This window comes from Meleagris gallopavo, chromosome 16, assembly GCF_000146605.3.
Source record: "Meleagris gallopavo isolate NT-WF06-2002-E0010 breed Aviagen turkey brand Nicholas breeding stock chromosome 16, Turkey_5.1, whole genome shotgun sequence".
Taxonomy (NCBI): Eukaryota; Metazoa; Chordata; class Aves; order Galliformes; family Phasianidae; genus Meleagris; species Meleagris gallopavo.
In genome coordinates this window covers 9,847,060-9,862,068 of record NC_015026.2, presented here as the reverse complement: position 1 = coordinate 9,862,068, position 15,009 = coordinate 9,847,060, and the positions used below count along the sequence as shown (strand labels likewise).

The following is a 15,009-nucleotide window of genomic DNA, read 5'->3' as shown; positions in this document are numbered from 1 at the left end:
AAAATTTCAACAAAAAAAAATTAACTTTGGAATGTCAAATCATTTGCTGCAATTTTTCTTTTAAGACAGTAATGCTTCCAAAATTGTGAACAGTTATTAAACACTAACAGCAGGATAGGGAAACACGATGTTTCTGTGCGTTACAGAAGTACCCTGTGTTCTGCTATAGTTCAAGATATGTCAGAGTTTTCATTATAGAGGTCTATAACTCAGGCATTTGAAATCACTTTGGGAGAAATTTGGTGCACAGGATGTCAGCCTGGGTGCCATTTTTTCCCACAAAATCCTTAAATCGATTCACCCATTTTTGATTTAAAGATTGGCAAAGTCATAATATTGTCAGGGCTTCAGACACTTTATTTACCAGCTCTGAAGAGAAAATGACACCAAGAGAATCACCTCGTACAATGGATGAGTCCTATCTGGGTCACTGACAAAACCCAACAAATTCATGGCGAAAGCGAAGTCTGTCCCAACTCACAGCTTTACAAGAGAACACAGTGAGGATGCTGTCAAGGCTTTTGTACTTTGAAACTCCCTTTTCCAATTCTGCTGCTGCTCATGATAATATTATAAGAAAATCTCTCTTAAAATAGCAGAAAGGCGTTAAGAAAATCCTCTAAGCAAGCCCATGTACTCATGGCTCTCTGACCGGTGCAACACCTGAATGCCAGTTGTGAAGAGGTGCTGCAAATCTTCTGCTGTCTGCACAATAATTTTAATCACCTGAAAACAAATTAGGTGCAACAGAGGTCAACCCAGCTTCTCTCATCAGCCCATGGAAAGCCTTGTGTTGTGGCCCATACTCATACCAAGGAATAGCCATGACACTGCCATTTCTGTTCTTCTCCCAACAAAACCTCGAGAAAAATAAGAGCAAAATAAACGGAATCTGCTGCAGCATAGAGAGGGTGCAAACACGAAACCATATTAAGGGATTCATAGTCATTCGTCATTGCAAATTGCCAGAAAAATATGTCTGCAATATATACTCTGAATCTGAGAGTGCAGGATGATTGCTGGTAATAGGGAGGATTTACTGAAACTCTTTGGGGATGAACATGTAGTCTGAGTGTCAATGCCACAAGACCATTACTTTTGGACCTTCTGAACAAGTGTCTGCAAAACCTTTATATCACATTCGACTCTCTTCTCTTTAGATTATACTGCATGTAATGGAAAAGCAATTTTAGAAATACTTTTTAAATGGCATTGGTACTTTTTTGCAGCTTTTGGTTTGGAAATCCAGTTTGCTCCAGTCCTCTCAGTCTAAATGTGACGACAGAAGAGAAACTGCTGAAAAAAGATTTAAGAAATCCTTTCAGAAGTACAGAAAGTGGCTTTACTAGAAACACAGAAATGGGATTTTCAACGCTTGATATTTCAGTATCTACCAGCACTAACATCTTAAAGACCTGAGTCTCCTCTCATGTTCACTGACATAATTGAGAATTAGTTCCACAGTGGATCCCGTCAATTTACATCCCAGCACAAAAAGCAGAAGCCAAGGCCAGATGTAAAAAATTTCACATAAACTGGAATTCCCAGCTGTATTTTCATTCAAACTGTTCATGAAGTATCAGACTTCAGAATGGAACACTTGGAAGATTTTCTAGACCTGCCCTCATCAATAAAGTCTTGTGCTACATAAAGGAAGAAGGAAGAAAAACACGCTTGTGAGGACACAGAAGTCTAGAGAAAGGGTGAAGCCCCAGGAGAGATGAATGAGTAGGTACAATATAAATGGGGTGTCCAATGCAAAACTACCACCCAGCTGTACAGAGGGAGACGTGGACTGACATGCAGGACAGCTCTTCATCATGGCATAACTGTTCTGTGAAAGTTTGTACATCTTGGACAGGTAGACATAAAACCCAGCGGGGCAGGTCCAGGGCAGCTTAGCTCCAAGCCAGGATAGAGACATTCCTGCCCTCCACTCCTGCTCCCATCACCACCTTCTCATCTCCTGCCCTGCAGTGTGGCTCTTCTGATTGCACACTGTCTGAACAAAGACTTGATCTGTCTGAAACCCATTTGTTCTTGGCTGGGTCAAGCCTTACAGCAGCTCCAGGTATGACAGCATAGAGAAGCTAGGAGCAAGAAAGTCTTGCTGGGAGTGATGTGGATGAAGAGAGGGGACAGGAGAACCTGACCTCCTGGTTTAGCCTGGCTAAAGGCGCTGTGAGATTGCACAGAGAGTAGAAAAGTTTGAATAAAATGCTGGCAGAAAGGGGCTGTGAACAAAGGATTACAGGCAGCTGTCATCCTGGAAACAGGATTTACTGTATCAGTAAGGAATCATCAATTTCTTTGCATAACTGAAAAGATTTCTTGTTAATCATGTGAGCGAGATTTTTTTTTTCCAAGTATTAAATCCATTTGGAATAATGTTTCTTGCTGTGCCAAAGCTGAACAGTGCTCAGACTCAGCATGACAGATTCTGCTGTAATTTTGGCTGTTGGAGCAAACATTGGCAGATCCAGGATCTACCAGAACCATCAGTCCCTTGACTTTACCAGCAGTGCATAAGATGCTGACAGGTGTCTGTGAACACTCACCCCTCTCTTCCCTGCCTGCACACCAAGAACCCTCCAATTGCTTTTGGTACTGACGGCTCTTCAAGGATGTGGATGAACACTGTGGCAATAATTACTGACATTTTAAAGCACTCAAATTTATTTAATTTCAGTGGCTTTTTGTAATTCTCGATTACAGAATTGAATTCCTACCAATACCAATGCAATGCTCCAACACATGATTCCCAAAGTGTGCCAAGCCACCATGTTATAAAACTTCAGCGTTTAATTCTGCAATATGCAATAATGTGTATGTAAATTGTACAAAATGTACCAACTTGTTCACAGCAGTCTTGTTATCAAGTGAAGTGATTGTATCAACATGTCTAAGTGGTGACGGTGATTTAGAAAGTCCAACATTTGGTCTTAAAAACAGATTATATTATTTATAAAGATCTGTGGGTGGAAAGGAAGAAGCAAAGCTCATCTGTCAGGAAAACAAATGAGGAATATGTAAGCCCTCCAAGGCATAATGGCAGCAGAAAGAGGAATATCATTTAAGTCTGAGGAAGGTGAGAATTCAGCCTATTCAAATCTAGAAGCCTGGACAGAAAACCTCAGGATATTCCCTTACAAAATGGCACAAATACACCCAGTGTCACAAACAATGGCATCTTAACCGTTCACTGCAATTCTCCCTATACTTCTGTTCTATGAGATAATTTCAGGTTGGCACCTGGTCTGAATATGAACCTATCAGGACACAAACTCAGGTTTGAAACCATTTCTAAAATAAATGGACCAAACTCTGGTGAATGAGTTGCTTGTGATGATCCTTGTTTGACTCAATGAGAGCTCTCTGTCAGGGCCATACCTGGCCTTCCACTATCCACTTGCAGATGGAGGTCTTGCCATCATACCCTGGACGGAACTGAAGTGTGGCAGAGCGAGGGCTGATGTTGGAGATCACCAGGTTGGATGGAGCACCTGGAAGTTCTGCAGAAAGAGAAACACACATGAGAGGTGGAAATGTTCTTGGTGTAAAGCACTGAAGCACAGGATGGCAGCGTTTCGGCGTAGAAAATACCTTTATAACAATTACTATAGAGCAAATAGCATTGGTTTTATTGTTGGGATTTTTTGTGGCTAAGTATTAAATGCAACATTACAATTTCTGCTGCTCTGAGCATGCACTGCATTTTAAGGATCAAAAATGAAGAGAGTCCCTCTACAGAACTGCAGCTACAATTTTGGGGAGGTGGACTAACAGACAAAGCATGGTGGCTGAGGGAAGGCACTTCCCAAGGCACCTAGTTCTGCTGCACTGCTTTTTGTCTAGAATTGTAATTATTTTACTTCTGACGGTATATACAGCTTTAATATATTAACAATGGAAAAAGACTCCCAGGTTTTTGGGTAGTGGAAGGGTTTTATGCTTCTCATATTGATCTACAATAGATGGGTTTTATAAGCCATTTCTGATGGCTGCATAAAGCAAAATGATTTTTTTTTCTTTTTAAATTTCTGCTGTAAATAAAGAGGGTGACCTTCTATGGGGAAAAATCTGTAGCTCCAATCAGATCGTTGCCTCACATCAGTCAAGCTTACAGTGGAATTTACATTTTTAATACTGCCTGAATTATCAACAAAAACAAGCCCAGGAAAGGGATTAAATATAGATTGTTCAGAATAAATTTCCAATAGTACCTGCATTCATAAGCAATGGAAATTAGTACAATAATCAGTAATCATTTGTAATGTTTTACTATGTGCAAATGCAGCAGGCAAAAATGGGCAGATTTTTGGCATGTAGTTTTTAGTATGCATGAATACACAATATTTCTTGATATTTACTTCACATCTGTGGGAGCTATGATCGATAAACCAACTCTGACCAAACAGGATAATGCTGTTATCTGGGTAACGACAGGCAGCATGGCATTGATCCAGCCTGCAACTTGTCACAATTACCTGTGATTAGGGGAAAGAAAGGCAAGCGTACTTCAAGACACACAGAAAAGTTCAAAAACACCAGAAAAGGGAAAAAATGGATTACCATCAGTGATGTACATTAACTGCTCCACTTTGGAAAGTTCTACTTGTATAGCCTATAAATTAACAGAAACTGCTGGTTGGAGGTTTGAAATGGCTTTTTAGTTTGCTTTGTGTACAGGATGAAGGAGAGTGCTGAGTTTTAAAATCCAAATGCAAAATGCTAAATCAAATAATGCACAGGGGCCCAAGTGGAAACTCAGACAATGCAGCAGAGGACTACTTTCCAAATCTTTCTCAGGCCACAGATGCCAAATGTTGCAAATAAGATTTCAGTTTCATTATGCAAATGTCTTCTCACAGGTGACATAAGTTATACTACTTAAAATAGAAAAACCTTTCTCATTTAACAGCATCCAAACTCTACTTTTCCCCAACAGCACCAATTTTTATTTAATTCAGGCTTGCTCCTTACGTTACTTTGTAAACATCAAGAGCTTCCTTACTTTATCCACTTTATTGCTTTGTCTGTTCCTTCTGCAATCTCTACAACTTTAAAAAAAACAAAAACAAAAAAAACCCTTCTATCACAAAACCCAACTTTCTGGTAATTTCAAATCTTCATTTTAATGTTTTAATGCCTTCTAAGAATTAGCTTTAAATTATGCGGTAAAGACTTCTGATGCTACATAAACAAACCCAGATTTATTATAACTGAATCAAAGTCCCTTGTGACCCTTGGTGTGCATGTAAATCAGCCCGTTTTAACCCCTTCCATGAAGTTTCACCAACCTGGAGGCACCCCAGATGAGATGGTGGAGGACGTGACCCACCCGCTCCCTTTCGCAGTCACAGCTGCCACCTCGATGGTGTACGTGGTGAGAGATGAGAGCCCCGTGATCTTGTATTCCAGAGTTGTGTTGGTGAGCGTGCGGGTGAGCCGGGATTCGTTCCTGCCATACACCTCCCAGGAGAGCTGGTAGCCTGGAAAGCAATGACACAGCAGTCAGGGGCTGTGGCAGTGGTGGGGTCTGGCTTTTCTCCTAAAGCACTGTTGTGCAATAACACAGAGACTGGCAAATGAATGCTTCTGTAAGGCATGCTTGTGTCACTGGTGCTATGGTTGGACAGTTATGGAATGGTAATTACTATGGATGGTTGGACTAGATCATCTTAGTGGTCTTTTCCAACCTGGAATAGGCTCCCCAGGGAAGTGGTCGGGTCACCATCCCTAGATGTGTTTAAAAACAATTTGGATGTGGTGCTCAGGGACATGATTTAGAGGAGGGCTGTTAAAGTAGTATGGTTAGGTTGTGGTTGGACTTGATGATCTTTAAGGTCTCCTCCAAAATGAGCGCCTCTATGATTCTATGATCCTATGATTCTGTGATGATGGAAACCTTTTATCAACAGGAAAAAAAAAAGAAAAGTTAAAATAAACATTGACTTAAATAACTAAGTATTTTGTAATACTGTTATTTCTGATAAGCACTGCCCATCAGATTACACATGGGGCATGGAGTCGCAATGGAGTCTCTCCGTTTTTCTATGAATGTGCAGTGCTTGCTGTGCAATGATTAGGAAACCCGAGGATAATCTCACAGAAAGGCAGACTTTCATTCTGTGAACTCTGCACAATGAATAGGAAGAAACACTGGAAAATAAAACATTTTCTCACCATCTAGAACACCTCATTAAAAATCTATATACACTGAGTAGGGCCACTTCTTTTCCAGGCTGAAGCCACCTTCGCTGCTGTGTATCTGAAAATACTTACAAACCTAACAATGATGATCATGAAGAAACATGGTGGGATTCCTCTAGGAACCAGAAAAACCCCTACTCCCCACTGCTTGTTCCTCACACAAATCCTTTAGCAGGGTGAATCATTATCCTTTCTTTCAAAACCGTAGCATAGCCAATCTATTGTCCAGGACTGAACTCACCTGACCCCCACATTATTCTTATATCATAACCGGGCTCCAAAACTCATTTCTTTTTATCACTTTTATAACCATTTGCCTTCCAAGAACTTTTGAAACTTTCTACTGTCTGATTTGCTCAATTTTATCTCCGAATCTGCTTGTCCTCCTCCTGCCCAGTAGTCCCACTTTATTCTCAGTTGAACCCACTTGAACCTTGCTGCACCAGTCTCCAGAGAGTGTGTCTGAAAAGTTTGCTTGATTGCAGCTTTCTTTGTGATTTGACTCAGGGGAAAAAAGGAAAAAAATACCCATAGCTCTTGAATGCCTGTGAAATGGAAGTGAATGAAAAGGGCTAACAGAAAGGAACCCCACTGAGAGAACCATGCACCAGGCAAGCTGGATAGAGAAACTCCCCACTGGGTTCCTGTTCCCATCAGATAAGATGGGGAATTTAAACCAGTTGGGGTTGTTGGCTTTTATTTATTTATTTATTTATTTATTATTTTAAACCTAAGCTGGTTAATACATTAAAATAGCAAAATACCTTATGGTTTTGATCAACAGGGAAGCATCATCTCATGAACTACAAGCATGGTAAGACGCTCATTTGTGAGAGAGTTTGAAAGGTGTGAGATGTTATCCTCCCTCGGGTGCTAGCTGCCATCACTGACAGAATTTCACATTAACATATTTGTATGAAAATGGACTCAGACTATTCGCATCGTCATTAATTATGTTTCAGGTGAAAGGGCAGTGATAAACAGCAGAGAGGTGATACTTCAACCATTTGAGCTACACTGCAACCACCTGTCTGACAACACGCTACCTGGGGGAAGGACGAAAACTCCTGAAAGCTCACCTGGAGCAAGCTTTAAGCAAGTGTCTGAAACGTCCCACCTGTTAAATTGGATTCAATTAAGTCAGTAATTAACCAGTATCTCAGAGACACTAGAATGACTTGATGCCCTTAGCTTGAGAATCATTTGCAGTGATCAGAATGTGTGTAGTATGGCAAGATTATAACGTGCATGAAGATTTTGACAAATCTGTGGACTCTGTTGACTTTATGTGTTGTCTGTGTTGAACCCTGCACAAGGACCATCAGAGGGAATCAAGGGGAACCACCCTAGAATAAAACAGAATGCATCTTTCAAAGAAAGAAACAGAATAAGCAATGAGCACGGGACTTCTCATGCTCTCCCCATCCATTTGTTGCTTACAAGCAGCAAGAAGTTTCCTGCACTGCACACAAGGCAGTCACGAATGATTGAGACATCTTCCCTCCCATCTCAATGAACTTTGCATATACATCAAATGTTGGTGATTACTCTTTGAACATTTTGTTTTCTCTCCTGTGACTGCAGGGATGAGCCCCAGCTTTCCTGCCCATTAGGCACATAGTCTCTATGTATTTATTTGCTGAAAAAATGTTTGCTGGGAAATATTTTTCAGCTCATATGCAAATTGGAGAAAAGACAAAGAGGCAGCATTTACTGCGGATATTTCAGTCCTGAAGTATGGATAAATTCTAGTTGTATAAAAACAGAAAACACACACATATATGCTGAGCTGACACAAAGCCAGATGTAATCATGCATAACTAAAACAGATGAAACAACGCTGAAGGAAAGGAACAACACTGAGCATCCCCCCAAGTAGCATTTAAGCCACGATGACTGACAGATGGGCAGAACTTTGGGACATGTGGTTGGTAGCAACGTGCTCTCTGTTCTGCCAGCCGTGTGCACGGGGAGCCCAGTGCTTCCCTTGGTGCCCACACACCAGGAGCAGCACGGTGCCATGGAGCTGCCCTGCACTGTGCCATCGCACCCATCAAAGCCATAAAACGCTGCCTAACAGAAACTAATGGCCGGAGGAGTTTCAGAAATAATTTTTCGTTGATCTGGAGTAAATTTTCTACCAGTGAGCAGTACACCCAATCACAAACTGTCCGTCTGCATCCAGGTCCTCATAAATCAGGGTTTGCTGAGGGAAAGGGGAAGATACTGAAATTTACAGCAAGAGTAATGGGCAATTTCCCAGAGCATGGTGGCTGCCAGCCCCCTCCTCTGTGCGCTCCTCCTCCCAGCGCTGCTGCACGCAACAAGAAGTGCCTGTAAAGGTTGCAATGAGCAGAAATGAAGAGGAAAAGCTCTCAGAACTCCACGTGGCCCTCTGCAACCCCCTGAGGTGCTCAGGGCCATGAACACTTCTGCTGCTTTTCCAGTCTAAATGTAGTTTGTGACATTAAGGACATTTCTCTTTCCGTATAAACCTTGCCAGTTTTTTTTACATCAGCATTTCTTTGTGAACTCTTCTTGAGCTCCTTCTCCTTGCCACAAGTATAACGCAGACCATCATTTTGCTCCACCAAGTTTCAACCCATTCTGGTTGCGGATCATTTCTAGGAGCACAGTTCTGCAGCACTAAGAGTGCTGCTAACTGCAGCTTTGCATGGATGAATATTGCACCGTACAGCTTAGATAACTAGATTTGGATTTAGGTACCTAAATTTAAGCACTCGGGCTTGAAGGCTTTGGACATCCTCACTGAATCAATACTGCTCTGCTTTCAGAAGTTATTAGTTTTTGATCCTGAACCACTTACATCAATGTATATTTCAGGAAGGCTACTGAGCTATAAGGCATAAGAATATGTGCATAAAAAACTCACGGATAATGTAAACATCATGGAAGTAACATATATAAACAGTGCCTTAGAGATTCACAGAATAAACATGAACAGAAGCAAGTCCGATCCAAATAACCAGCTCTGCTAAAGTGAAAATGTTTCATGAAATTGGGCTGGTACAATGCGGAGGGGCCGAAGAGTCTGTTTGCTTTTCTTTTCTTTGTAATCCCCAAAGCCATTTACTTAAAAAAAATATATATAAACATTTATTAATTTAAAAACTAAATGTCAATGCTGTCAAAACAGAACATTTGGATCCATGCAAAGCGATCCCTTCTCAACTATGATTTTAGCTCATTTAAAATCTGAGAGTTTTCTTGCAATTCACAACCTTGAAATCCTTTGTTAGATGGAATGTCCATCCTGTGCAGAAATAATAGTTTTCCATTTGAAAGCAACATTGCCTCTCTTGATAACAGCTAGAGATTTTCTCCACTATTAATAGCTGCCTTTATGAAAAATAATGAAGTTGCTGATGTTACATCTACTTTGGCATGGAAAAAATAGATAAATAGCAGGGAGCAGTCAGATGGCCAGCTCATCAAAGAAACAAGAATTCTGAACTGCTGTGATGGTTTATACAGAATTAAGTAATGAATGCAAATTTTCTGTCCTGCAGTCCGCAGCCAGGCCACTTGATCACAGATGAAGGATACTGCTGATTTCAGGGTTGGTCTTGATTGCAAATCTTAGCAATGCCAATTCAGATTTTGCAGCTGTAAATTCAACCTAGGAAATCCCAACTCACAAAGTTTCAGACTTTAAAGTGGCAGAGGTGGAGGTCACAGAAGATTTAACAAGACCATCAACTCCATGGGGAGCTGATTTCTAATAAAGACTGCCTTTTCAGTGACCACAATCATGAGCTGCCAGTAATTGGACCCGTACTTTCTATAATGTGCCCTAGCTGACATTTCAATTACCCAAAAGATGAACCAGGAAACCAGTACTTGCAGCAACCAGTTCTCCCTAAATGTTCTATTATGCAAACATTTTCTCATTGCAGTGATACATTCTACCCCACACACTGGAGGAAAGAAAAAAAAAAGTAAAAAAAAAAAGTAGCAGCTGATACTTGCCTGTAATGATGCCATTTTTCTCTACAGGTTCTTGCCAGCTGACCTTGAGAGACGTGTCCAGAATCTCAGTGAAACTCAGGTGTCCCACAGCTCCCGGCTCTGGCAATCAGAAAAGGAAATCTGTTAACATGAGAAGCCCACTTACATCTGATGTGATTCATGTGGCAAGGTTAGGGCTGGAGGACTGCAACATGGAGCTGGGACCAAGGGAAGCCTGCTGGAAACATCAGTGAGAGCTGCAGGGGAGAGGGGAGGATGGAAGGTGTTAAGAAGCACTCTGGCTACCATCACATAAATTATTTTATCTAGTCATCATCCCAACTGCGCAGAGAACTGAAGAGAGCAGCAGCGGGGGACCTGCATGCAATGTGTTCTCTGTCTTTCTTCTTGATCTAATCTAATTAGAACAATCAAGCTGGCAATGTTGGAAGTGATTGCGTTTGTTGTTTCCCCTCGACAGCGTGTGGGTACCCGTGCTGCTCTGTGCAGCTTCCTTGGGGCTGTGCTCCCTTTGCCTGCACAGAGCCTTCAGCAGGCGAAGGTCAGAGCAAGGGCAGCCTCAAAACTTGGACAGAGTTTCTCAAAACATCTCTAAAAATGTCCAGCATAATGGCAACTATCTTCTGCAAAATGAATACAAGTGTGTGAAACTTTTAAAGGATTTTTATGATGTAGCTCAAGAGCTCTTAAAAATTTCAGCTCCCTAGTGTGCAATGAAAGAGCATAAAATGGAATGACTGTCAAGAATATGCCATCCTCCCTCAATTTTGATCTTCAAGGAAGACATCCTGACTGATTTTTGATCCAACTGCTGTTCTGTCTTCAATCGATGTACTGGAAAAAGGAGTTTTTGTTCACTTTATATTCGCTCTGCTTCTGTCATTGGATCCCTGCCTGAGTATCCTCCAGCTCCGCTGACATCAGTTGGCAATTTCTCGTCTGCAATTTCATATTTTGTTTCCTCTGTGCTTTAGTCCAGTTTCTCATTCCCCTCCAGCTACGATAAAGAAAGAAGCCTGCCAGTAGGTCGGCTGTGACCACATTTGCAATTCTGCAATCCTAGGGAGGAAAATTTCCAAATCCATTCTGCGATGTGTAGTAGTCAAAGCAGTACAGAAAAGTGCTGATCTGGTAGCGATCTCGGGAATACCCAACGAGAGCACAGCAATTATGCACTATTCAGGAACACATATCTGCACACATGCAAGCCACATACTCACAAAGCTTTACTCCAATTAGCTCCTGCCATCGCGTTCCAGTTTTAATGCCATAATGAAAAGCAGGTGCAAGTTACACCAAGCCAGGACGCATCGCTTCTGACTGGATGTCACATTTTATTTGACCTACAGTTCATCAGCAAACAGATTTACTTGCGCTGTTTTTTAAAGGATTGCCCAACTTGGCTTTACAGACACACAGAAAATGATCACCTGAGACCATGAATGACAGTCCTTTCAAACCTTTTTACCCACCACATAAATCCTGGAACTAGTTAGATTCAACGAGTCCTCCACAAAGATGCATTACACCATGCTACACTGAAGTTCTCAGTCATCACTAAAACATTTCTGAAGGACTCAGAATCAAAAAATGTTGCTCATCTCTAGTGCAGAAGCTCTGTGCAGCACAAGTCTGCATATACAACAAATATACAACCGGTTTGACTTTCTGTCGTTTCATGTATCATGATGGAAATTTCTGGAGTTTAAAATTGTACGTGATTCCAGCATCTCCCCAAAATATTCCCTGTGTCTGACTGTGCCCTTCTCATAATTTCATAGTTTCTAAGGCACATTTCTCCCTTAGCAGAAATATTAATTGTTTCTTTCCTCTTCCCAGCTGCTTAATTCCCATGAAATCTTAGGAGCCGCCCATCTTTGGCTTCCTGCAATTAGCCACGGGATCAAAATCTTTTTGGAGGCAGAAAGACAAATGGATCTGAGACAGACAACCAACATATTAACACTGCCAAGGGCCTCATTTCCTTAAGAAAACAGCAAAATGTTCATTCTACACATAAGAACCTAACACATGTTTTTCTTTCCTCCGTGCCTTTTGCTTTGACTCCAGTTAAAAACATATCAGTTCACATTAATAGCTCATAAGATTTCTGGTGGTTGCACTGCTATCTGTGCAACCTTCTAACAAGCAAAGCCTTCAGTCTAGAATCTGTTCCTGGGGCATATGGAGGAGGTGAGCCACAAAATCAAAATCCATAGGAAAGTACTTAATTTTCTTCATAAACTTTCAAGATTTCTTATGAAAAAATGGATTAGCACTCTGAGCCTCACTTCTGTGAATGCTGCTGTTAATCAGAATTTTCTTTAAGGGAACACTGACTAACCTAAAAGATCCCTGTTAAAGAGAAGTAGTATTTCTAAAAACAATATCTTAATGGCTGTGGCAGACATTTTTTAATTCTTATTTGGATCTGTAAATGTGCAGCAGTGTTTGAGATGCTCTGTGAGAAGAAACCCTGTCGAGAACCAAGATCACTGTGGACACATAGCTAGCTATGAGTGGCACTGCAACTCAGCTGTCATCTGAACAGACATGCTGGATGTATTAGCCACAGACATGTCTTGAGCAAACAGTTCCAGGAAGCCACAGAGGCCAAGACATTTCTGATGCAGGAAACAATCTATATGCAAAACTATTTAGCTTTTTTATTTCACTTCATGGATGTGACTTCAGTTTGCAGAGCGGAAGCTACTAAATCATCACGATGCTGGTTGTTCTACTTTATACAAATACTTGCAATACAGTATAGATATAAACATTTTCAATATACTGAATAGCAGAAGGAAACAAACTTAAATAAATCATTGATTTCCACAGGAAGCCCTGGTGCTCAATTCCTCAGATCAATCCAAATTTATCTGGATACCTGAACATGAATTTAAGAGCATAAGGGTTCACAGACAAACGATGTATTGCGTTAGCTGAACCACACCATGGAGATTTCAGCTTCAGCCTTTCACATCCCAGCAGCAAAAAGAATGCACGCGGACAACCAGCTGAGGTCATTGACTGATGGAGACTAACTTGACAAGAGACTACACACCGCTTTGTCAACTTGAGGCCTGATTTTAAGCACCTAGATGTCACAATTCTTGCTTTTCTCTCCAACCAACCCAAACCTGAGCACTGAGATTCTCTACCGGTGCTGACTACTCACTGTCTTCCAGCGTGCGCAGGAGCTGCGGAGCGCTGCGTGGCCCATCGCCAGGGGTGGTGAAGCACAGAACTGATGTGTAGTAAGTGGTGTACTTCTTCAGGTTGGTGATGCAGCCACTGTGAACACCGTGGAAATCTGGAGCAATTGTGACCACCGTCACAGTCCCTGGAGCATCCACTGGCCATGCGAGGAGCTGGAGAATGTAAACGTGGATGAGCTCTCATTAGAAGATGTGTCCATTCAGAACTAGAGAACTAGAGCATGCTAGGCTGCCAAAACCATCTTAATCTGATTGTAAAAAACAAGCAGTGCTGTTCAACTATTGTCAGCTCTGACGCTGAACAGATGGACAGAACACTGTTACCATGATAACTGGAGGGATGTGTGTAATGCTTACTAGCAATAGGGGACATATCGATACTATAGAGGTATTACAGCTCTCAATTTCTGCTACTGAACAAGGCCAAAATTATTGCAATTGCCTGTTTGTATGGAATGAGTCTTTTGTGTCCCTCTGAGCTGGACAATCCCTGCTGCTGAAAGAAAGATGCAGTAAGAAAGGGAACTTCAGTGCTACTCTGAGATAAAAGCTTCATCTCAACACGGGGTTCCTTGAAAGATCCCACTGGGGGGAGAAATCCTCCTTCCCCTCCCATAGCCTTCAGCATCCCATAGACCAGCATTGCTAAGAGGCAAATAATGTTTAAGTGCCTGATGATGTGGGGACAGCTGCAAAAAAGTTTTGGAACTACAGAAAGAACATGGCTTTAAGAAGGATTAGCACAGTTTTCAGCACCTAAGTCCCAAAAGTGAGGCTCCTGATGAAATTTCTATGCATTTAAAGTAAGGTGCTTGGCAAGTCATAGTTCTTCCAGGTTTCAGACATGTCAGTGGCTCTGCTGGGCTATCAGTGTTTCTTAGGGTAGAATACCTTGTCTGTAACTACCTAAATGAGAACTTCAGAAGTTGATTTTTTGCAAATGACTTCAAAATGTTAAAACAATTTTTGAAATCACCTTAACAACTTCAGGGCCTGAAGCTTTTGAGTGCTTCGGAAATTTCTATTATGTCCAAAAATCCTTATCGTGTGGCTTACACAAGCATGCTAAAATTCTATGCCTTCCTCAGCATCTGTGTAAATCATGCTACTTGTATTGATTTCAGGCTCATAAACATGAGTAGATGCCTGAAATTATTGAGCCATATTTAACACATTTCGCCAACATCTATTGGCTGATAATGAGACTATACTCCTTATAGTCAGAAAGCACAGTTAAAGCACTATAAGGAGTCATTTCGTTAGAAATATTTCATATTTGAAAGGTGCACTTTACTACTTCTTGAAATGCAAATAAATTTCAAAGAAAAGATAAAAACCGGATAATGGTTGATGGAATAGTAAGTTTTATTTTCTTTTCTAAATCACCTTTGTGGATTACAATTGGCATTAATAACTTTGAGGGACTGAACATTAGACTGAATATCATTGCACATTCTATAGAAAACGTGCTGGAAATAAAAGTGAACAATTTTGTCTGTTAAAGGACAAAATGGGTTTAATCCTGAAGTAAAGCAAAGGCCTAGCTTTGGTACTGGTATGTATAAATTACACAAAATAAACTATGCAG

General features: G+C 41.1%; 1 protein-coding gene across 1 annotated transcript in view; it reads right to left on the bottom strand.

The window, feature by feature from the left end:
* Positions 1 to 2,476: 2,476 nt before the first annotated feature.
* Positions 2,477 to 15,009, bottom strand: part of LOC100551119 (protein sidekick-1) — a 112,903-nt gene continuing 100,370 nt past the window's right edge. Inside the window, exons 17-20 of the mRNA XM_019620835.2 lie at positions 13,382 to 13,574; positions 10,204 to 10,302; positions 5,301 to 5,492; positions 2,477 to 3,512 (exon numbers count right to left, since the gene is read on the bottom strand). Coding sequence (XP_019476380.1) covers positions 3,379 to 3,512; positions 5,301 to 5,492; positions 10,204 to 10,302; positions 13,382 to 13,574 — 618 coding nt within the window. The 3' untranslated portion in view covers positions 2,477 to 3,378. The remainder of the gene's footprint in view (positions 3,513 to 5,300; positions 5,493 to 10,203; positions 10,303 to 13,381; positions 13,575 to 15,009) is intronic.